Source organism: Phocoena sinus, chromosome X (genome assembly GCF_008692025.1).
Source record: "Phocoena sinus isolate mPhoSin1 chromosome X, mPhoSin1.pri, whole genome shotgun sequence".
Taxonomy (NCBI): Eukaryota; Metazoa; Chordata; class Mammalia; order Artiodactyla; family Phocoenidae; genus Phocoena; species Phocoena sinus.
This window is the reverse complement of record NC_045784.1, coordinates 130,242,233-130,263,184: the sequence shown is the minus strand read 5'-3', so window position 1 is coordinate 130,263,184 and position 20,952 is coordinate 130,242,233. Positions and strand designations below refer to the sequence as shown.

General features: G+C 59.8%; 2 protein-coding genes across 11 annotated transcripts; both read left to right on the top strand.

Annotated features, from left to right (window-relative positions):
• Window positions 1-98: 98 nt before the first annotated feature.
• Window positions 99-20,401, top strand: FAM3A (FAM3 metabolism regulating signaling molecule A). Of its 4 annotated transcripts, none has more exons than XM_032619486.1 (12): window positions 99-4,114; window positions 5,126-5,198; window positions 7,269-7,382; window positions 7,984-8,007; window positions 9,984-10,107; window positions 10,211-10,269; window positions 10,614-10,664; window positions 10,986-11,070; window positions 11,147-11,273; window positions 11,995-16,771; window positions 18,622-18,773; window positions 18,923-20,401. In XM_032619486.1, exons 2-10 carry the CDS (start codon window positions 5,186-5,188, stop codon window positions 12,088-12,090), a joined length of 693 nt encoding a protein of 230 aa, XP_032475377.1. In that variant the 5' UTR covers window positions 99-4,114; window positions 5,126-5,185; the 3' UTR covers window positions 12,091-16,771; window positions 18,622-18,773; window positions 18,923-20,401. The 4 variants fall into 4 exon arrangements, with proteins under 4 accessions (XP_032475377.1, XP_032475380.1, XP_032475376.1 ...); XM_032619485.1 differs by lacking the exon at window positions 99-4,114 and adding an exon at window positions 4,604-4,791; XM_032619488.1 differs by lacking the exon at window positions 99-4,114 and adding an exon at window positions 4,604-4,791 and having other exon boundaries at window positions 5,126-5,268.
• SLC10A3 (solute carrier family 10 member 3) lies at window positions 16,644-20,402 on the top strand. Of its 7 annotated transcripts, none has more exons than XM_032619476.1 (3): window positions 16,644-16,771; window positions 18,622-19,095; window positions 19,183-20,402. In XM_032619476.1, exons 2-3 carry the CDS (start codon window positions 18,760-18,762, stop codon window positions 20,167-20,169), a joined length of 1,323 nt encoding a protein of 440 aa, XP_032475367.1. In that variant the 5' UTR covers window positions 16,644-16,771; window positions 18,622-18,759; the 3' UTR covers window positions 20,170-20,402. The 7 variants fall into 7 exon arrangements, with proteins under 7 accessions (XP_032475367.1, XP_032475362.1, XP_032475364.1 ...); XM_032619478.1 differs by having other exon boundaries at window positions 16,708-17,038; XM_032619471.1 differs by having other exon boundaries at window positions 18,622-20,402.
• The last annotated feature ends 550 nt before the right edge of the window (window positions 20,403-20,952 follow it).

The following is a 20,952-nucleotide window of genomic DNA, read 5'->3' as shown; positions in this document are numbered from 1 at the left end:
CAGCCCTCGCCTCTCCCTGCCACCCACTTCCCTCCACCGCTGGCTCGGGCGGGAACGTGGGTATCCTTCAGTCCTGACCAAGCCCGGCCTTCCCCTCCTCTCTGCCCCGCACCCTAGAACTTTGTCACGAGACCACCTAGGGCACAAGAACAAGTCACGTTCATTTCCCCTTCCCTCCCCAGGCAGTGCTCCTGCCCCAGCCAGGGCACTCAGGGGCACTGCCGGCCCACTGAGGCGACAAGTATTTAGGAAGGAGTGGCTAAGGGATTTGGGAACAGATGCCAGGGGGGAGGGGCAAGTCCAGGGCACACCCTGGGCACCGTGGAGAGGTGCACAGCTGGCCTCACCAGCCTCCCTTGCCTGTTTCCTGGGGCCCCTGTTAGCAAAGCGCCACACGCAGGGAAGCTTAAGGCAACAGAAAGGTATCCTCTCCCAGTGCCGGAGGCCGGAAGGCTGAGCTCTAGGACCAGCGCCCTCCAGGGGCTCAGCTGGCCACGTAGACCCGTCACTCCGGTCTCTCTGTGTCTTCATATGACATTCTCCTCCGTGTGTCTGTCTCGCTCTGTTTTCCCTTTACAAGAACCAGTCATATTAGATTTGGGGCCCAGTCTCCTCCAGGATGACCTCACCTTGACCTGATTACGTCTGCACACACCCCACTTCTGAATAAGAGCACACTCCCTGGGCGTCTGTCCTGCCCCTGCCACCAGCTCAGCTCTTCACTGAGCTCCGGGGAGAGCAGCAGGCTGACCCAAACCAAACGAACAGACAAAAGACTCAGATGCTGGTACGGAAAGAGCCAGCAGTCCGATCCGTGCCCCAGGCAGGCAGACTCCATGCCTCAGGGCCTCACAGCTGGCAGGGCTCAGGGCTCCCGTGGGGACGCTCTGTGGCAGCGGGGCCAGGCCCTCAGGCCGTTGGCAAGAACCTGGCCAGTGGCTCCTCCCTTCAGCTGGGCCAGTGGCCCGTCTGTCCCCACCCCCACTGTTGAAGGCAACTGTCCAGGGCTTTTCGCTCCCATCACGGAGGCCTCTCAGCCTGATGCTGACCACCAGCTCTCCTTAACCCCGGCACGGCCCCCGGGGCTGGGGGCAGAGCTGAGGCTCCCACCCAGGACTCTGCAGGAACGGTAAGTAGACGAGCAGGAACTCAAGTGGGGGCTGGCCGCCTCCTGTCCCACAAGCCAGGGTGGTGAGTCACACCCTGCACACGGCTGCATCCTCAGGTGCCATCCCCGCTCTCCCCGACCCCTCCTGTAACCAGAGGACGTGCCGCTTCCATCCAGCTTCTGCAGGAGGGAGACCACAGAGTTCACGTAGACCTCGGTGGACGGGGAAGGGAGGGGCTTTCTGGGACAGGGGCGGCTGGAATCCGGATCCTGCAGTGCCTCCTGGCCCAGGTCCATGCAGAGCAGCTGAGAAAGCCCCACGTGGACAGGACTACAGGCCAGGCTTCAGCCTGGGGGCGGGGGGACGGGCAGTGGCCTTGGTCCTCCCGATGCCTGTGGCCTGGAGAAGGGGCCGTAAGTCGCCCGGGTTCGCCGGGAGCTGATGGTGTGGGCCTAGGGACTCACGCGCCCACCTGTAACGCTTTGGCTCCAGCGTGGCTACAGAGGGTCCTGCCCTTGACTCTCTGTGGTGCAGCCACGTGCCCGTGAGGGGCAAATGAGGCTTTGCAAAAGGCCCAGGATGGCACGAGAGCGCCAGACCCCGAGATGGTGGCCCAGAATGCGGTGGAGCAGGTCCTCGGAGCCGCAGCCTGGCCTTCTGCTAGCCGCCAGGGGGCGCTGTGCTGCTCCCGGGGAAGGGACAGCCGCGTCCCTGGCCCAGTCCTGGGACTTCAAACCCTCAAAATCCGGGCCTGAGGATGACCACAAACGCCTACAGCCTTTTGGGGGACCCAGTAGAGCTGTGTGCTGGGGGTAGTCCTCCCAAGACCCAGGCCCCTTGGGCAACCTTCTGGCATGGCGTCACCGAGGGGGACTCTTAGCAACACAGAAGATCCATGTAGGGGCAGGAGCCTGAAGTGGAGGAGGGACCCAGCTCCTCCTGGGCCCCCAAAATGTGATAACCACCTGTGAGAAGGGAGGGAGGGAGGGGTGGGGACCCTACCCTCCCCATCTGTCTGAGTGTCCCCACCATGACAGAGGGCCCAGGTCAGGGCAATCAATGGACACCTCCGATCTGAGTGCTACCCTGTGGCAGTGATGAGAGGGCTCTGGTGAGGGTGCTCCACTATCACCTGACACCGGGTGCCTGTGAGTGACAGAGATGAGAGACCTGAGAGGGACAGTAGCTGTGATCTCAGCTCTAGGAGCCTGAAGTGAGGAAGAAGCATGAGGTCCCGGGTAAGGACGTTCAGCTGTCACCTCCATTCTGGAGCCACAAGCATGAGGGACCCCGTGAGGACAGTCACTGGTCACCTCATCTCTGACATAGTCCTTAGGGCCTCGCTGAATTGAGACAAATGTCACAGCTCTGGGGCCCTAGGATGGGGAACAGACACAACGGACTAGTGAAGAAAGACACCTGTCACCTAAGCTCTGGGTGGCAACATTGGCGCTGAGGGCTTTCAACTGGCACTGAATCTTTGCAGTGGGACACAGCAGGAGGGCCCAGGCGAGGACAGCCAACAGTCCACTTAGCTCTGGGCGCCTACACTGAGTGAGAGGCGTTGGGCCCAGGTTTCAACGTTCAACTCACATTTAACTGTGGGATGCCTGGACCAGGGCGAGGCTTAGAGGCCCAACCTCAGGTAAAGGCATGAGGGGCAGGCAAGGGCACACAGGTAGCCCTTCAGCGATGGCAGCCACCCTGGGGCAGAGACATGAGGCCCAGCAGGGGACACTCAAATGCCACTTCACCGCCGTACAGCTCCACACCACAGAGACGTGAGGGCCCAGGTGAGGTGAGTTGACTACAGGCACAAATCTTGGTAGCTACACTGGAACGGAGAGTGAGGGACCATGGAGGTCATTTAACTGTCACCTCAGCTCTGGATTCCTACACTGTGGCATAGGTGGCCTCAGGTGAGGGCATTCAACTGTCACCGGAGATCCGATTGCCTAATCTAAGGTAGAGGCAAAAGGTCCTGCAATAAGACAGTCGCCCATCACCTCAGCTCTGGGTGCCTACTCGGGGGTAGAGGCGGGAGGTGCCGGCACGGGGGCGTCAGCATGCAGGCCCACGTGAGCACTGTCAAGTGACAACTCCGTGCTCGGTGTCTACACTGAGAGGGGAACGAGGGATCAGCCGAGCACGCGGGCTCTGGGTGCCTACACTCAGGCAGGGACACGAGGAGCCAAGGAAACACGGTGAACTGGTGCCACAGCTGTGGGAACTACATTCTCTGCCATCTCCCGCTGGGTACCCGCACTGGGGCAGGGCCATGAGGGTCTATGACAAGAGGGTCTCATGCTCTCCAAGTCCCCATCGAAAAACATTCCTGGAGAAACAAAGCTGCCCCTTGAGGCACAGAAGGCTTGGGATGAGTCCCAGGCCTCTGGCCCTCTCGAGGGTGGTGCCCCTGGGGTTGGTGAATGTGCCTCTGGGCCCTCAGGGGGGCTCATTAAACCAGCCTTTCCAAAATGCCTGCTCTGAGCAAGGTGTAAACACTGTCCTCTAAGAACCAGCCGTCTGGCCGCTGCCCTGTGCCTGGCAGGAGCTTCGTCTACTGGGCACCACGACTGCCAGCATTACAGGGAAGAGTGCTAAGGAGGGCACGGTGCCCAGGGCTTGGTACTCACAGATATGTGAGAGTTTGGCAAATGGTCAGTGCTATTTCTGGTCCCAAATTCCATGACAAAACTCAAATACCAACCCGTGACAGCAGCACAGGGGCCTGAAACTTATCACCTTGATCTTGTTAGGGAGAACGAGGGAGTGTTGTGAATGCCAGTGGAGAAACTCCTGGATGCTAACCAGAGCTCTGTCACTGCCTGGCTCTATCACCTTTCTCTGTATTTTGGGTTCTTTCCTTAGGAAGGTTTCCAGAAAGCGGTGACATTGGGTCAAAGGGCACGGGTGTTTCAGTGGTTCTCACGCCGCCCGGCTGCTGCCGTCCAGAAAGATGGGTCCAGGCGACAGAGGTGGCCCCAGCTCTCCCAGCGCGGAAGGTGATCGGGGTGCCCTGGGCGGTGTCGGGGGCGCCTTTGTGAAGGAGGCTGGAGGAGCAGGCAGGGGTGACAGCGTGTGAGCGCGCTGCCCTCTAGAAAGAAGACGGCGAAAGGGAGGCCGCGGAAGGCTGAGCCTGCTGGCCCCTGGCTCTTCGCATTCTGCTGTTTCCCGTACACGCTTCTGTCCCTCCGGGTTTCGAAAAGGCACACATTTGAACTTTTAAACAATGTCTAATTACGCCCCCAGATCCATCCGCCCCTTCCTAAACTTCAGAAATCCGAGCGCGGGGCATGACCACAGCCCCGCCCTCAAAGCCTGGGAAAGCGGCGCTCTCCCTCCTGAACGAAGCCTCAGAGGAGACCTCGGGGGCGGGGCTGAGTAGGGCCCCTCCCCTTGGCAGCCTGGCAGCCGGGCCCCGCGGCTCCGCCGGAGCGTGCGTCAGGGGCGGGGCGGGGCGGGGCGGGGCCGGCCCAGGCCCCTCCCACCCGGTGGCCGGTCGCCCAGCCCCGACCGATGGCGGGGTGGCGCCTGCGGGCCGTGCTACCGCCCTGGGCCGCCATTACCGGGCCTCTCGCTCCGCGCTGCGGAGCTCCCTCGCTTCGCCTCGTCGAGCAGAGCGGGGCGGCCGGCCTGACGGGGCTGCCCCTGACCGAGCTCGCATCCCCCCCACCGCCAGGCAAGTCTCTGGCCGGCCCGGCCCGCGTCGCCGACCTCCAGGCCCGGGGGGCCGTGTGGGGGGCCTGAGCTGGGGCCTCCCACTCCCGCGTCCGGGAGAACCACTTCCACTTCCCAGGCCCAGAGGCTCCCGTGGGCACGATCGTGAGCCTCCAGGTTCCCGAGGCCCCTCCGGTCCCAGCCGGGCTTCTCTCCGCCTTCCCGAGGAGCCTGGCCATGTAGTTGGCCGAGCAAGTCGGTGCACCGACCGCGCCCGCCCCACAGCTGGGACCCAGCACGGCCTCATCATCCCTGACCCCCACCCAAACCTGCTCTTCTGCTTTGTTGCCCCCCAGAGCGCACGGTCCACAAACGCTGCACCTGACGGCTGCCCCACCCCAGCGGGAGAAGTGGACATGAGGTTGGCAGGTGGGTGGCTTCCACAGTGAACCGGAGAGAGTTGGAAAGGAGACTTGGCTGGACGCCCAGGTGTCCAGAGGTCTGTCTGGAAGGGCCAGGGGTGGTGGCACCACTGGGTTGGGGGGGGAGGGTTTATACTTTTTTTTTTTTTTTTTTGGTTATGTTGGGTCTTCCTTGCGGTGCACGGGCTTCTCATTGCAGTGGCTTCTCTTGTTGCAGAGCACAGGCTCTAGGCACGCGGGCTTCAGGAGTTGTGGCACGTGGGCTCAGTAGTTGTGGCTCGCAGGCTCTAGAGCGCAGGCTCAGTAGCTGTGGTGCACGGGCTTAGTCGCTCCGCGGCATGTGGGATCTTCCCGGACCAGGGCTCAAACCCGTGTCCCCTGCATTGGCAGGCGGATTCTTAACCACTGCGCCACCAGGGAAGTCCCTGGGTTTGGTTTTTGAAACAGAGGACTCTGCACAAACACTCATTCTATGACCTTGAGCAAATCCTTTCACCTCTGAGGACTTCAGTTCCCAGCTCTCTCTTTTCAGCTGTGAGATGAGGATTATAATAGATTTCTCCCAAATGGGATAACTGGCCGCTGTTTGGAAAAAGTTGTGGGAGAGAGCTCCAGGGAGCACGGTGGCTGGGTGGACAGGGAGAGGCAGTGGTCTTAGATGAGAAGCTGACCATAGTGGCCCTGAGGTTGGATGTGAACCCAGTGCCAGCCCTACTGTCGCCTGGACAGCTAAGATGAAGGGGGCTTGGGGATGGATAGGTTGGGGGTGGACTTCATACCTTCTAAAATTGAAGCATTATGCATGTATCCCGGGGAAGCTGACCCATGAGGAGCTGGCTGGGAGAGTGGGGCCTCAAGAGTGGTCAGGACTGGAGTGGTAAAATACAGTCAGTGCCCGTGAGGGTTAGTTCAAGGCTGGGAGCAGAGCAGGGCACCTCTAGGTAGAGTCGAGGCAGGAGGGGAGACGGAGAGTAGGGTAGAGGCAGAGAGGACACTGGGACAGGAGCTGGGGAAAGTCCAGCTTTTCAGGGGAGGGTCAAGGAGGACGATCTAAGCCAGAAGGACGAGGAGCATCCAGGTGGGGCTCAAGGGCGCCGTCCCAGAAGCCAGCCGAGCAGGGTTTCCGCGGGAGGGCCGCAGCCTGTGCGGCCACCTGAGGGGTCAAGGGACATTAGGGCCAACAGGTAACCCGGGGCGCTGGCATCAAGAAGGTCCCAGGCGGCCTTGGCCGCAAGCCGTCCTGCGGGGGTAATGGAGGCAAGGGCAGAGTGGAGCAGGTTGCAAGACGGGGAGGGAAGTCTGTGGAAGAAGCCAGCGCACAGGACTTTGGAGGAGCCGGCAGGGAGAGGAAGGGAGGGCGCAGAGCCCCACCGCTGGCTGCGGATGTGATTCCGAAGGAGACCTTTCCTCCCGCGTTTTCTGAGGACGGGAGGTGTTGAAAGTAGAGGGGAAAGGGCCTCCCTGGTGGCGCAGTGGTTGAGAGTCCGCCTGCCGATGCGGGGGACGCGGGTTCGTGCCCCGGTCCGGGAGGATCCCACATGCCGCGGAGCGGCTGGGCCCGTGAGCCATGGCCGCTGAGCCTGCGCGTCCGGAGCCTGTGCTCCGCAGCGGGAGAGGCCACGACAGTGAGAGGCCCGCGTACCGCAAAAAAAAAAAAATAAAAAAAAAATAAAGGGGAAAGAGGGAGACAAAGGGACCGCTATGTTAAGAAAGCCGAGCAGGGTGGAGAGCTCGGCGCCCAGCTCACAGCAGGAGGACTGCCTGGCCTTCCAAAGGAGTAGGAACCTCCACCGTCACCGTCACAGGAGAAAGGAGGGCAGGATGACAGGGACTCAAAGACATTGGTAGCTTCAGAAGCAGGAGGTTAGGAGGCCCCTCCACACCTCCATGGAGAGCCAAGCTGAGCCTTGGGGTTGGAGCTCAGCTTCCTCCTTCACCCTCCAGGAGCTCCCACCTTCCTGGTCTCCACTCGCTTCTGCCCAAGTGCCTGGGGAGATCCGATCATGAGAGGCCCTGGGGTCGTTCGGGAGCTCGCTGGCATCTGAGGAGGCTTTGCCCGTGTCTGTCATGCCTCTAGGTCCCCTCCGCATCATGGCCCTGGTCATCTCCGTGGGCCTCACCTGGCTCGTAGCCAGCATCCTCCTCGGTGGGCCTGGCGGCGGCTTTCCTCTCATCCAGCAACTCTTCGCCGGTGAGTGTGGGACTCTCCCTCGCCCCGCTACGAGGTCCCCGGCGCGGCCACCTGGGCCTGTGGCCTGAGGCTCGGGGTGGAGGTGGCGGTGGCCTGGGTTTGCTGTCTCTTCCTGGCAGGGCACCTGTAGCTGCCCTCGGTCCGCCTCCTGGCATCCGGCACAGCCTTCCCCCTACCACCCAGTTGCTTCGGCTGGAAACGCCAATCCCCGCTAATTAGAATCCTTTGTTCACTGGGGCCCATGTGAGGGGCAGGGGGGCTTTTGCTGAACACTGGGGATGACTCCCAAGTTGTTCCCTGCAGGCTTTCCGCTGGGTTCTGAGATGGGGAGGGGACTCGACACCTCGTTACTGGTGACACATCACCTAAGTACTTTTTGCAATTCCGATCTACCCTTTTCCTGGAGCAGAGAGCTTTGCATCTGAACATCATTTAGACTTGAGCGGGAACGTACGTGCCAAGGTCAGCCTGGCTTAGCCCTTGGCCCCTGAACCTGACTGCCCCTCCACCTTGACTTCACATCACAGTATAGGAGCAGGCTTCCCTGCTACAGGCCCTAGGAAAGGTCCACACTAACAGAAACAACTCTCTGTACCCACAGGCCCAGAGAACTCAGTGACTGCAGGTAAGGCTCCTGTCACCTCCCTGCTCCTCCCCTGTGCCCACCCCTCTTACCACTTTTGTGACACTCGTGCCTGTCCCCAGCCCTCCAGGGTTTCTCTTCTCCATTCATCCCTCCCCAAACTAGCTGTCACAGCCCACTGGAGCTGCTTGCATGCTGTGAGCCTAGAAAACAAGTTACCTGCTTCCAGAATACACTAGGGGGACAGGCATAGGATAGACATTCCCATTCCAAAAGGGAGAAATTGGAAGGTATAAAGGGCTCATCAGTCTCAAGCAAGTCCCAAACCCAGCAGGGCAAATCCATTCGATTTCAAAGCATAAGAAGAATCCCTGGGCCTTTGGTGGGGGTAGGGGGGATCTGGAGCGTAGGGGACGATCCTACCCTCCCTCTGGACCTGAGCCAACTCTGGCCTCTGCAGCCATTGCTCTGCCCTTGGAATCATCCTTCCTCCCTTCTGGCCTTTCTCTGTCCCTTTCGGTCCAGGCTGGCAGTGTTTCCACTGGTATAACATTCTCAGAAACTTTGTTGATCTCCTGTGCAATTCATGAGGGTCTAAGCTGTAAGACAAGAGAATCCTCCAGATCTTTCCTGGATAACCTCATCTCTCCATTCCCAGCTTCCGCTGCCATGCTTGAGTGGGTCCACAGGTCACGCGGCCCAGCTCTTCATGAACGGTTGTCCAGCCACACCCTTGGTGTTCTCTCCCAAGCCTGCTTTCTCATATTTTGCAATATGATTAGCCTGAGAATCTTCTAGATCTTCACATTCTGGTTCCTTCATACTTAACAGTTACATCCTCAATTTATCTCTCTTCCCTTAACATGTTACTTTGAGCAACAAGGAGAAACCCTCAACACTTTGCTTGGAAATCTCCTCAGCTCAGTCTCCAAGTTCAGCATTTACAAGTTCTACCTTCCACAAAACAGTAGAAAACAACTTGGCCAAGTTCTTTGCCACTTTATGACAAGGATGGCCTTTCCTCCAGTGTCCCATAACATGTTCCTCATTTGTGTCTGAGAGCTCACCAGAAGCACTGTTAGCATTCACATTTCTATCGACAGTCTGGTCGCGATGATATGTGCCTTATCTCAGACCATAGAAGCTCTCTCTACTGCTCTTCTCTCTTCTTTCTGAGCCCTCACCAGAATCACCTATAATATCCATATTTCTACCAACAGTCTCTTCAAGGCAATCTAGGCCTTTCCTAATATGCACCTCAAAATTCTGCAGCCTCTACCCATTACCCAATTGCAAAGCCATTTCCACATTTTTTAGGCTATACTCCCTCCAGAGGCTCCAGGGAGGACCCTTACTCACCTCTGCCAGCTTCTGGTGGCCTCAGGTGTCCCTGGACTTGTGGCCGCCTCCCTCCCATCTCCGCCTCCATCTTCACAAGGACTTCTCCTCCATGTGTGTGGGTCTTCTCTTCTGTCTTTTATAAGAACATGTCTCATTAGATTTAGGTCCCACCCTATTCCAGGATGACCTCATCTTAATGAATTATAACTTCAATGACCTTATTTCCACGGAGGATCACGTTCTGAGGTCCTGGGAGTTGGGACTTGAGAACATCTTTTGTGGGGACACAGGTCACCTCGTAATAGAGACCAACCTCCTTGTGCCTTCTCCATGGGGTCCTTGCACCTGCCCTCCCAGCAGCTTTCCTTCCCTCCTGTCCTCTGTTCCCGGTGGGGCCACAGCCCAGGCCAGCCCTCCTGCCTCCTTTCTCTTCTCCCACCAGTGACCGAAGAGCCTCCCTGGGGTCCCTGTCACTTTGCCCTGAGGCCAGCCCCAGTGGGATACAGAGTGTCCGTGGAAGTGTCCCTTCCTTGGCCTGAGCCACGTCCCCACCCCACGCCAGTCCCTTGGTCTGTGGTCACTCATTCCTCCCTATGGGCTGGTCCTGACCTCCCCCTCTCAGACCTCAGGTGCCCCCAGGGCCAGGCCCATGGGTCACCCCTGTTGTCCCTACCCAGAGCCGAGGGCCAGGAAGTACAAATGCGGCCTGCCTCAGCCGTGTCCCGAGGAGCACCTGGCCTTCCGCGTGGTCAGCGGGGCTGCCAACGTCATTGGACCCAAGATCTGCCTGGAGGACAGGATGTGAGCCCCTCAGGCGGGTGGGGGCGGGGAGGGGAGCTGGGTCTGCGAGGACCGGGGCCGAGCAGGGTAGACGTGCCACTGGAAGGCTCTGTCCCCCTGCTAGGCTCATGAGCAGTGTCAAGGACAACGTGGGCCGGGGACTGAACATCGCCCTGGTGAACGGTGAGTTGCCCACGGAGCAGAGAGGCAAAGCTGAGCCGTGACCTGCCGCCCTCCTTCCATCCCACCACCAGGGATTCACAGGGGGGCCTGGGAAAGGGTCTGTGCGAGCTGAAGGCTCCACAGAAGAGGTGACCCAATGGACGAGAGCGTGGCAGCAGTGAAGAACTGGAAGTTTCCAGGATGTGGGGGGCTGCTTCATGGGGAGCCCCTGGAGGGCCCCCGATACTGAGCAGAAGCTCCACAGCCTCGGGTGGGTCCCAGCAGTCTGAACGAGGGGCACGGTGGGCGTGAAGATGGGGGGAGGTGAAAAGCTTCCAGCAGCACCCATCCTTCCCTCTGACCAGGGGTAAGCGGAGAGCTCATCGAGGCCCGCGCCTTCGACATGTGGGCGGGAGGTGAGTCAGGCCGCGGCCTCCGACTTCTGACTGTGGGCGGAATGACGGCTTCTTCCCCCTGAAAGCTGCTCCTTCTGTCTGCTTGCTGGGGAGTCTTGAGCACTTCCTTGGGTTCAGAAAAGCCAGGGAGAAGGACAGGTGTATGGTCAGGGCTTCAGCCCTGGCTTCTTATACCATTTGGTCCCTGCACTCACTCAGCAGCTCTGGCCGGGGTGTGTCCCTGGCCTGATCACTACTTTAGTTTCCTCATCTGGAGAACAGGGGTTGGTGAGGGAGGGGTGCTCAGTGGTGCCTGATGCTCCATGGGAACTGTCCCCCTAGATGTCAATGATCTACTGAAGTTTATCCGGCCGCTGCATGAAGGCACCCTGGTGTTTGTGGCTTCCTACGATGACCCAGCCACCAAGTAAGTAATGGCCGAGGCTGGCCGAGGCCTCACCCTTCCGTGGTCATGGCTCATATCTCTTCCTTCTGTGGGGCAGGATGAATGAAGAGACCAGGAAGCTTTTCAGCGATCTGGGCAGCAAGAATGTCAAGGACCTGGCCTTCCGGGACAGCTGGGTGTTTGTAGGGGCCAAGGGTGTGCAGAACAAGAGCCCCTTTGAGCAGGTATGGGCGCAGGCTCTGGGACCCCCACTGCCCGGCGCAGGCCAGTCTGCCCTCCCCTCCTGCCTGCATCCTCTGGGGTCGCCTCTGTTCACGCCCAGCACCCACACACACAGCAGGCCACACGTCTTTAAGATGCTCCTGGGACTTCTCCGGCGGTCCAGTGTTTGGGACTCTGCGCTTCCACTGCAAGGGGCACGGCTTCAATCCCTGGTCGGGGAACTAAGATCCTGCATGCCAGGCTGCTCAGTCCTGTCCCATCCCCCCAAAACCCAGCACCGCAGTTCACACTGCACACCCTGCTCCCCACAGCAGAACAAGGCAAACAGGCTGTTCCGCCAGTTTCTGGAAGGCTCCAGCTGCCGAAAGAGCAGCTCAGCCCCCAGAGAAGAAATGCCCTCTCTGGCCTCGCTCTTCCCGGAGCTTCCAGCGGCTCCCTGAGGGCTGGGTGAGGGCAGGGACACACTCCCCCTCCTTCCCTTCCTAGCGTGTGCCAGGCCCACCTAAGTTCAAAGAAGGTGATCCCCCCCTCCACCTGCGAGAGGGCAGGTCCAGGGCAGCTGCTGCCATCTTTAGATGAGAACGCTGAGGCGCTGGGACAGACAGGTGGCGGGTGCCCGAGGCTGCACGTTTGGTTGACCCTGGCACAGGGGGACAGAGAGTTCTGTCTGGCCCTGGTGCCCGAGGGCTGAGCCCGTGCCTTCCTGCCCCCACCGACCCGCAGCACGTGAAGAACAGTAAGCACAGCAATAAGTACGAAGGCTGGCCCGAGGCGCTGGAGATGGAGGGCTGCATCCCCAGGAGGACCACAGCCAGCTAGCGGCCGAGCTCGACGACCAGACTAAGCGAGGCTGTGTGTACCCAGCCAGGAGGGGGCGCCGGCGCAGCGCTGAGGCCCGACCCCCCGCCCAGCCAGGGGCACTCCTGCCCCAGCACGGCAGGGCTCCGAGGCGGTGACCGGTGACCGGACCGTGCCCGGTGGTGGGGCTGCGCTGCGGCCCCATGGCGCTTTGTCCGGGGACCCCAGGTACCCGTCTCCTTTTCCTAAAGCGCTCTGCTGGCCGACACCCACCCAAGTCCCAAGCGCCTGCGGCCCCCAGTCTGGTAGCAGCTGCCTGGCAGGTCGGGGCATCTTCCGGAGCCTCTCCGTCCCAGAGTGGCTCGCTGCTCTGCAGGCCAGTCCTGTTTCCAGTGTGATTCGTTCTGCTGAGCCGAACGTGGTGGCCACTCCCAGCGCCTGGCTGCCTCCTGCCTTGCTCTCGCGGGAAGGGGTGCCCGCCTGGGAGCCAGGCCGGCCGGGCAGTGAGGTCGCCGGCCCGATGGCGGTTCCCAGCGTGGCGGGTGGCAGCTCCTGCGGTTTGTCTGTCAGAGGGCCCGCTTTCTAAATGACGTCTTAATAAACTGGTGGCCCCCGAAGGAATGAGATGCATTCAGAGGGGAGTCCGGGTGGTGTTGTCCTTGAGATGTGATTCAGGTGGTGAGCAGAGGGGCTCCCCTGTGGGCATCCCTGTAGCCTTGCCCTTAGACACGGCACAGGCCTATAGGGACAGGGATGGGGATTAAAACCAACCCAGGAGCTTCCCCCCTCGCTGCAGCCTCCCGCGAGAGCTAGTGTGTCTCCCCCACAGTGCTCAGCGTTAGATGCCTTTGAAATCAGGCCAGCAAGAGGCCGAGTCACGTGGACTATTTGGCATTTCTCACAGATTGCAGTTATATTTCCCTGCAAGGGGTGAGAACCAGCAAGAAACTATAAGGAGTTTTCTGGAAAAGTACGTGAGGGTGCAGAAATGGTCTGGGGTCACAAAAAGGAGAGAAGGCGGTTGGGACTTCCCAGATGGAGGAATCGGGGCGCCAGCCAGGTAGGGTCAAGGGGGCCGTGGCCGGGGCAGTGGACCTGCGAGTCCCCCCTCTAGGGGTTAGGTGCTGCGAGAGTGTGAACACGGCATCAGGAAATGAAAGTATTTAAGGAGGTGGCAGAAGAGGAGAGAGAGGCGAGGGACGGCCCCCAGGACGAGAAGCTGTGGTTGTGAGGCCATAGCCACGACTGCAAAGGACCAGGAAGTGGAGACGTGAGGACGGCCCGGGTCGCTTACCTGGGAGACGGTGTTCACAGAAGCTGAAACGCAGCGTGACCCTGTTCCGAGAGCTTTATGTGTCTTCATTTTTTTTTTTTTTTTTTTTTTTTTTTTATGTGTCTTCATTTTTAAGCAGACTTCCTGTTTTAGAGCAGTTTTAGGTTCCCAGCAAAGTTGAGCAGAAAGTCCAGAGTTCCCACATACCCAGCCTCCACTGACACGTCATCACCACCCAAAGCCCAGGGTGGACATCAGGGTTCCCTCTTGGTGTCGTACAGTCTGTGCGTTTGACAGTGTTTATAATGACGAGTACTTACCACTAGAGTATCATACGTGTATTCATTTTTCAAACCTTCTATTATGGACATTTTCAACATCCTCCAAAGTAGAGAGACTAGTCTGATGAATCTACATGAACCCAAGCGGGGCTGCCAAAGTGATCACCGTGTGGCCAGTGTCTCATCTGCACACCCTAGCGAGCAATGCTGCTGGTTGCTGGTGAGCCCCGTTTACGGAAGATAAATGGTCCCTGGTGTGCCCAGGAAAGTTTCCCTGGAGCTGGGAGGTTAGAAGCCAGATAAATGGGGCCCCACAAGGTTAGTCGCTTGCCCCAAATGAAACGCATCTCAGCGAAGGGCGGCACCGCAAGGCTGGGAGGTGCCTCTGTATTATACAACTGCTGAGCCAGCTGACCTGCCCCAGACCTTCACTGCGTGCGCCAGAGCCACACAGATGGAAACGGCGGGCCAGCTTTATCCCCCATGTGGCCCAACACAGGTAGGATGCTGACAGTGGTGTGCAGTGCACCCCGCCCGACCTTCCAAAGCAGAGGTACATCTTTACATCCTGCGGTCCTCTCCCGCCAGGGTTTTGTCCCCCAGGCCTACCCTCAGGAGTTAAGACATCGTCAGTTACAAGTGACAGGGTCCCAGCCCAACTGGCATATGCAAAAATAAATACATAATGACAGGGGAGGGAGGCTTAATGTTCCTGTAACAGACCCCAACGCCCATGGGTGATTCCAGCTCCAGTAACGTCCTTGGGATACAGGCTCTCCATCTCTTGGCTCCGCTTTTCTTTGTGTTTGTATCCTTTTCAAACATGCTGTCTTCCCCAGGCAGGGGGAGTGACAGTAGATGTCCCAGGTTAGCAACCCCAGCAAGAAAAGAGCTCCCACCTTCCCAGTCGTTCCAGCCCAAGTCCTCGGGCACTACCTCTCATAGGTCCAGATTGGATTATGGGTTTATCCTTGTCTCAATCTGTGTGGCTCTGATTGGCTACCTCTGGGCCTGTGCCCACCCTAGAGGCCAGTGTTGGGGTCATCCTCATGCAAACCTTGTGTACCAAGAATGGAGGAGGGATGGCCCCCCCAAAGAAAACTCGGGGGCCGTGACCTGTTGCTGGGCATGCAAAAACGCCAGTTGTCACTACATTTCCCGGTAAATACCAAATGCATCCCATACTTGTGCTTGTATAGAATACGCCTTCCATGCGTGCTGATTTATCACACGGTCTACTTGGAGACCCCTGCCTGGAGAGCAGGAGGTAGGCACACTTTTCAGGGTCATCACTGTGGCCCTGTTAGCAGGACTGTGGCAGGTCTCCCATCTGAAGTGCACGGATGTTGTTTCAGCTGTCACTATCGTTTGTGCCATCTATTCTGTCGGTCCAGCTGACTTCTCTTTTGGAACTAGATATCCTTGACTGATTCGTAGAGACCTTCCTTCTCCTCTGGGGTAAATTATTAATCCCCTAAGCTAACTACAAACATTCTCTTGTCTTTAATTTAGCCACGCCTTTTTTCCTGCAGGGAAGGCCTCTAAACTCCCTCCTGTTGAACAGCCCACCAGCCCGCTCTGGCTATTCAGGGAAGACTGAAAGGACTGATGGTAGAGCGGGGAGCAGCCTTCTTACTACATTTGCTCTCCTTGACCCCTGGCACCAATTCCCGTGCAGCTGGAAAATAAAAACACAGGTTTCCTCAAGAGCTAACACATCTTTTAGGTTTTCCATCCCCAGTTCTTTCAGCTGACCCATCCACCTTCTCCCTCTGGCCAGTTTTACCCCATCCTCAGGCAGCGACAGCACCACCGCTCTTTTGCAAACTGCAGTCTTCAACACAGCATGTGCCAAGTTCAGCCCTCTCACCCGTGCCAGGCTGCTTCCATCAGGACAGCTCAACCCATTTGAGAGGGACAGTACAGACTTTCTGGGACACCAAGTCCACACACAGAAATGGCTTATGAACTGAGGCTAAAGAACAGCCTAGAGCTGAATGTTTCTGGATCGTTGACATAAATCAAACCCAGAGTGCGTACCCTCACCATGTTTGTGTCTGCTTACATGTCACACGCATGTACTAACCTGAACTTTATAGCACACACAACTAGAATTTTTAAACAAGTAAAATATTTAAATAAGGCTAAATGAAAATAGGTTTTTATTTAAATGATTACAATTATTTATTGGAAAAATTAAATAGAAGAGATGCTACAGGTCTTTTTGGACATTCTCTACGAGGTGTGTTATGAACCTCCTGGGGGCAAGAACCTGCAAGTCTGGGCACCACTGGCCTCCGTCACAGCCCTGACAAGAGGTCTTCCAGAGCAGTGGGTAGCCCTCGTCCCGCTGCCTGACCGCAGTTGCCCAGCAGCCTCTGGGAACATGCAAATCCCCGTGATTCTACACTTGCTTGCTTACTGTCTTCCCATGTCCACGTTCTACGTCCTCACCACCTTTTTGCCCTTCCTTATGCCATGTGTGTGCGTTCCTTTTCCGTGAAGCCTCCGGACCTTGCTGGTGGCCCCAAATAGTTTTGAGAGGTTGAAAAGTTCACTGATGCTACACAGTGTGGAAATAGGCGCTCGGTCGACGTTTGGACGAAGGAAGGTGGAACAAGGCCGAGCCTGGGCCCCGGAGTCTGGGTCGGTCGGACCCGGCTCTCGGGCTACAGGACTGGGCGCCCTGAGCAGGACCGTGGGCGAAACCCTGACCCCAGTCTCCCGCCACCAGCAGCAGCCCTCGGGCGTCCTAGCTCAGCTAACGTCTAAGCCTGTGTCCCAGTGCCCCCAGAGGTCACAGCGTGTTTGGGAATGACTGGGGTGCCTACGCGGAGCGAGTCGCCCCGGCGGCGACCGCAGAAGGCTGGGACCCGCGGCTCGGTGGCCACACGAGTCTGCAACCAGAGCCGACCAACCGCCACCCGGAAGCCTGACAAGCCGGCGCGCGCGCGCCACCTCGTCGCTCCCAGGCACGCCACATCCGGTCGGGACCCGCCCCGGCCGCCAGAGGTGAGGAGGCCGCCGCGGCGTAGGCGGGGCGGGGCCTCGTCGGCTCGGGGCGGGGCCCCGGCGGGCCGAGCTCGCTGGCGTCCGCCCGCCCGGCAGGGCCTGGCACCGGCGCCGAGCTTCGGGGCCGCGGAGGCAGGTGAGAGCCTCGGTCTGGGAAGGGCGGTTGGAAGGCGGCTTCTGGCCCCGGCCGGGGAAGGGCCACCACCGCGCGTTCGTGAGGCCTGGCGCGGCCGTGGGGACCAGGAGTGGCGTGAGAGACCCCGGGACTGCCCGGGCGGGTCGCCGGCCTGCAGGCTGCGGGGCTGCAGCGCGAACCCGGCGGCGGCGCGCTCCTCCTCCCCTCCCTCCCTGATTCCTGCCCGAGCTCTGATTGTGCCCCATCCGACAACTTCTGGACTCCCAGGTAGGGAGGAGACCCGGGTCAGCACTGCCAACTGCCCCGACACCGAACGCTTGGCCCGTGTGGAAAAAGCCACCGGCCCGGGGTTCCCTCGCCTGCCTAGGGGCGCATCTGCCCAAACTCTAACGGTACCTCAAGCAGAAATAGTGGGGATCCGGGCCAGACCCCTCACGCAGTGACTCAAAGCCGCCAGCGGTACTGGAAGGACGGGGTGGATAGCCCTTCACCTCCTCTCCCTCTGAGCTGGCTCACAGCACCCGGTGCCTTCAGTACCGGGTACCTTCATCCTTTCCCTGTGACTCCCTCTGGTTTTCCTGCCTCCCTCTTCAGTGGTGGGACTCAAGGCTGGATCAGGGCCTCCAGGGTAAGTGACGCAAACCCCAAGCCAGGAGAGGCCATGGCATCCCAGGGTGGCACAGCGGAACTTCACCACCTACTTCCCCTGCTCCCCCGGCATCGGTTAGCGGGGGGAGGGGGCAGGACCCAGCCCTGATAGGATCTAGAGAAGCAGGGGCCTCTTCCAAGATTGGGGCAGCGTAGGATGTGACTCAGTCAACAGTAATGATGAAAAATCACTGTGCCCTCATCCTGGTTGCTCCAGTTCCTGCAGGTGATGTGGCAATCGGCTGCTGGCTGCCCAAACTGAGAAGTGGAAGGAGACAAACGTACTCCTTTCCCCCTGAGGCGCCCTGCCCTCCTAGAACTAGAAACACTCGTCCTGTCACTGGTAGTTCCAGGCTCTGCTAGGGCCATGTGTGGGCAGGGGAGGAGTCCCTGGACTTTGGCACAGTGGCTCTAGGAGCTCAAATTCTGGGACCGCCAGGGGAGTGGGAGCTCTGACAGAAGGAGGAGAACCCCCAGTGGACACGTGGCCCTATCTGATCCCTTCCCGCTGCCCCTTCCGGCAGCTCCCCTGGGGAGAGGGGACCTGTGCCCTCCCAGAACCCCCATCGCACCCCTGTCAGCAGGAAGGGTAGGCCAGGTGGCCATGCACAGCAACGCCGTTCACGTGCCAATGGTGAACATCAGCCCCTGGGGCCTTTGGCCTGGTGGCCACCCACTGCCCCACACTTTGCCGGCTGCTCTCTGCCTGGCAGATGACACTCAAATGCCCTAACCTGCTCTCAGCAGGCTGGCTTCCTTGGCATCCCTGGGCAGTCCTTCAGAGATTTCGTCCCAGTGGTAGTACTGCTGCAGCTGCGTCTCAAAGCAGGTGGGGCACAGGCTAGTGGTGACAGGACCGAGGGTGGCTCTCCCAGATCCTCTGGTATCGGGACATCTCCAGATGGTCACTGTGGTGGGCAAACCCAGGGAAATCAGCGCGTATCAGCGGGCTGAAGGTGAACTCCGACCTGTAGGTGGCCCCTCTGGGTGAGGGATGGGAAGCTTGAGGCAGTTGTGACTGGGATGGGGGCAGCCGAATGGCACTCAAGGGCCAACGCTAGGCCTTCCGTTTCCATCCCCAGGCTTGCGGCAAGGGGCGCTGCCAAGTCTCCGAACAGTGGGCTTCCAGATCCTGCGCTCCTGGGCTCACAGCTGCTCACCTTCACCAGCCACCTACCTCTCTGTGTCCCTTCTCTCCTCAGGAAGAGCTCTGCCATCAAGGAAGGCCGCACAGGGCCAGGCCTTGCCCATGGACCCTTCTCAGGACAACCCGACGGCACCCGCAGAGCTGCTCTCCTAAGCCGCAGGGGGCCCGGGCTCCCCACCTTTTGGGAGGAGCCATGGTGTTTAGAAGGTGGCTGGGCCTGGGGGGTGGCAGTGTCTGCACGGGCCCCCGAGGCATGCTCAGGGCCAGCCTGCTGCTTCTCAGCCTGCTCTGTGGGGCACGGGGCACAGCCAGCGCCAGTCTCAGCGCGGCTGTGGGCCGTACCGTGCCCCTGACAGGGCGCCGCTACCTGAGCATTGGGGATGGCTCCGTGACGGAGTTTGAGTTCCCAGAGGAGAGCGAGGGCATCATCGTGGTCTCAAGCCAGTACCCGGGCCAGGGCAACGGGACGGGGCCCAGCCCCGTGCTGAGGGTCACCTCCCTGGACACAGAGCTGCTGACCATCAAGAACGTGAGTGCCATAGCCTGGGCTGGTGGGGGCGGCTTCGTGGTGAGCATCCACTCGGGCCTGCCTGGGCTAGCGCCACTCCACCTCCAGCTCCTGGACCCCTGTGAGGCCCCACCCACGCTGGTTGAGGAGCGGAGAGATTTCTGCATCAAGGTCTCACGTGCTGAAGACCCTGCCGCCCTTGGCACTGACTTGGCCCACTTCTCAGAGAACCCAGTACTCTACCTGCTCCTGCCTCTTATCTTTGTCAACAAGTGTTCATTTGGGTGCAAAGTAGAGCTCGAAGTTCTGAAGGGGCTCCTGCAGAGCCCCCAGCCCATGCTGCTGGGCCTCCTGGGCCAGTTTCTGGTTATGCCCTTCTATGCTTTCCTGATGGCTAAGGTCTTCATGCTGCCCAAGGCCCTGGCTCTGGGCCTCATCATCACTTGCTCGTCGCCCGGCGGCGGGGGGAGCTACCTCTTCAGCCTCCTCCTTGGGGGGGATGTCACCCTGGCCATCTCCATGACCTTCATCTCAACGGTGGCTGCCACCGGCTTCCTGCCGCTGTCCTCGGCCATCTACAGCCGCCTGCTCAGCAGCCACGAAACACTCCACGTGCCCATTTCCAAGATCCTGGGGACCCTGCTGTTCATCGCCATCCCCATAGCAGCGGGCGTGCTGATCAGGTCGAAGCTCCCCAGGTTCTCGCAGCTGCTGCTGCAGGTCATCAAGCCCTTCAGCTTCGTGCTGCTCCTGGGCGGCCTCTTCCTGGCCTGCCACATGGGGGTCTTCATCCTGGCGGGCGTCAGGCTGCCCATTGTGCTGGTGGGCCTCACAGTGCCCCCGGTCGGCCTCCTGGTGGGTTACTGCCTGGCCACGTGCCTGAAGCTGCCAGTGGCCCAGCGTCGGACTGTCAGCATCGAGGTCGGGGTGCAGAACAGCCTGCTGGCCTTGGCCATGCTGCAGCTGTCCCTCCGCCGCCTTCAGGCTGACTATGCCTCCCAGGCCCCCTTCCTTGTGGCACTGAGTGGCACCTCAGAGATGCTGGCCTTAGTCACTGGCCACTTCATCTATAGCAGTGTGTGTGCAGTTCCCTGAGGCCCCCCGGGTCAAGCTTTCGCCACCCCTAGCCCCCAGCCTCCACCCGCGGCCCCCACAGTTCTGTGTACCAAAGGCCTTTGGTTCTCATGCACTCTGTGCACTCAGAAAAATCCAGGCTTATTTTTTCTACTCGTTTTTTATTCTCCAGCTTTCAGTGCCAAAGAGGCCATGCTGAGTTCAGGAGGTGGGCACTGCCTAGAAAATATATTTCAATAAAAGAGAGAAGCAAGCTTGGGTCCCTTCCAGTCTTTGCCCTCTGAGGCCTGCGGGCCGGTGGGGGGGGGTGAGGGGGCGGAGGGTGTGGCTGGGTGAGTGTGGGCCAGGGTGGAGGGCTGGCTTGGGTGACGTGGTGACCTCTGCCCAGACTTTCTCTCTCAGCCCTCCTTCCCCATGCATCCCCTCTGAGAGTTGGGTCTCTCTGTTCCAGAAGGAGCGGTGGGAAGAGGAGAGCGGAGGACTGGCTCCCCCGCCCGCTCCCAAGCTCAGCTGATTTTCCATAGGCCGACTAGAAAGGAGGCAGCACGAGGGCCGCGGGGCGAGCTCTGCAGGGCCGGGTCATCAGCGGACTCCTGAGAGGCAGGGAATCGGCCTCGGCGCCGACCTGTTCCGCCCTCGGGCAGTGAGCGGGGGCGAGCGAACCCCTGGCCCGCCTTCTCCCCCGAGTCCCAGCTCCCCGACTCCGCCGACCGGGCCCGACTAGTTCCTCTGCCCCTTCTCATCCCCGCGGGCTTCCCGGCTCAGTCGCCGCGGGGCCCGGATCCGGGCCGGTCCCCGTGCTCC

What these genes read in the sequence shown, in the direction of transcription:
- SLC10A3 (XM_032619471.1), top strand. Translation starts at nt 18,760, where the DNA reads ATGGTGTTTAGAAGGTGGCTGGGCCTGGGGGGTGGCAGTGTCTGCACG.
- FAM3A (XM_032619486.1), top strand. An exon ending in ATCTGCCTGGAGGACAGGAT is followed by an intron (nt 10,108 to 10,210) that starts GTGAGCCCCTCA and finishes TCCCCCTGCTAG; the next exon opens with GCTCATGAGCAGTGTCAAGG. An exon ending in ACAAGAGCCCCTTTGAGCAG is followed by an intron (nt 11,274 to 11,994) that starts GTATGGGCGCAG and finishes ACCGACCCGCAG; the next exon opens with CACGTGAAGAACAGTAAGCA.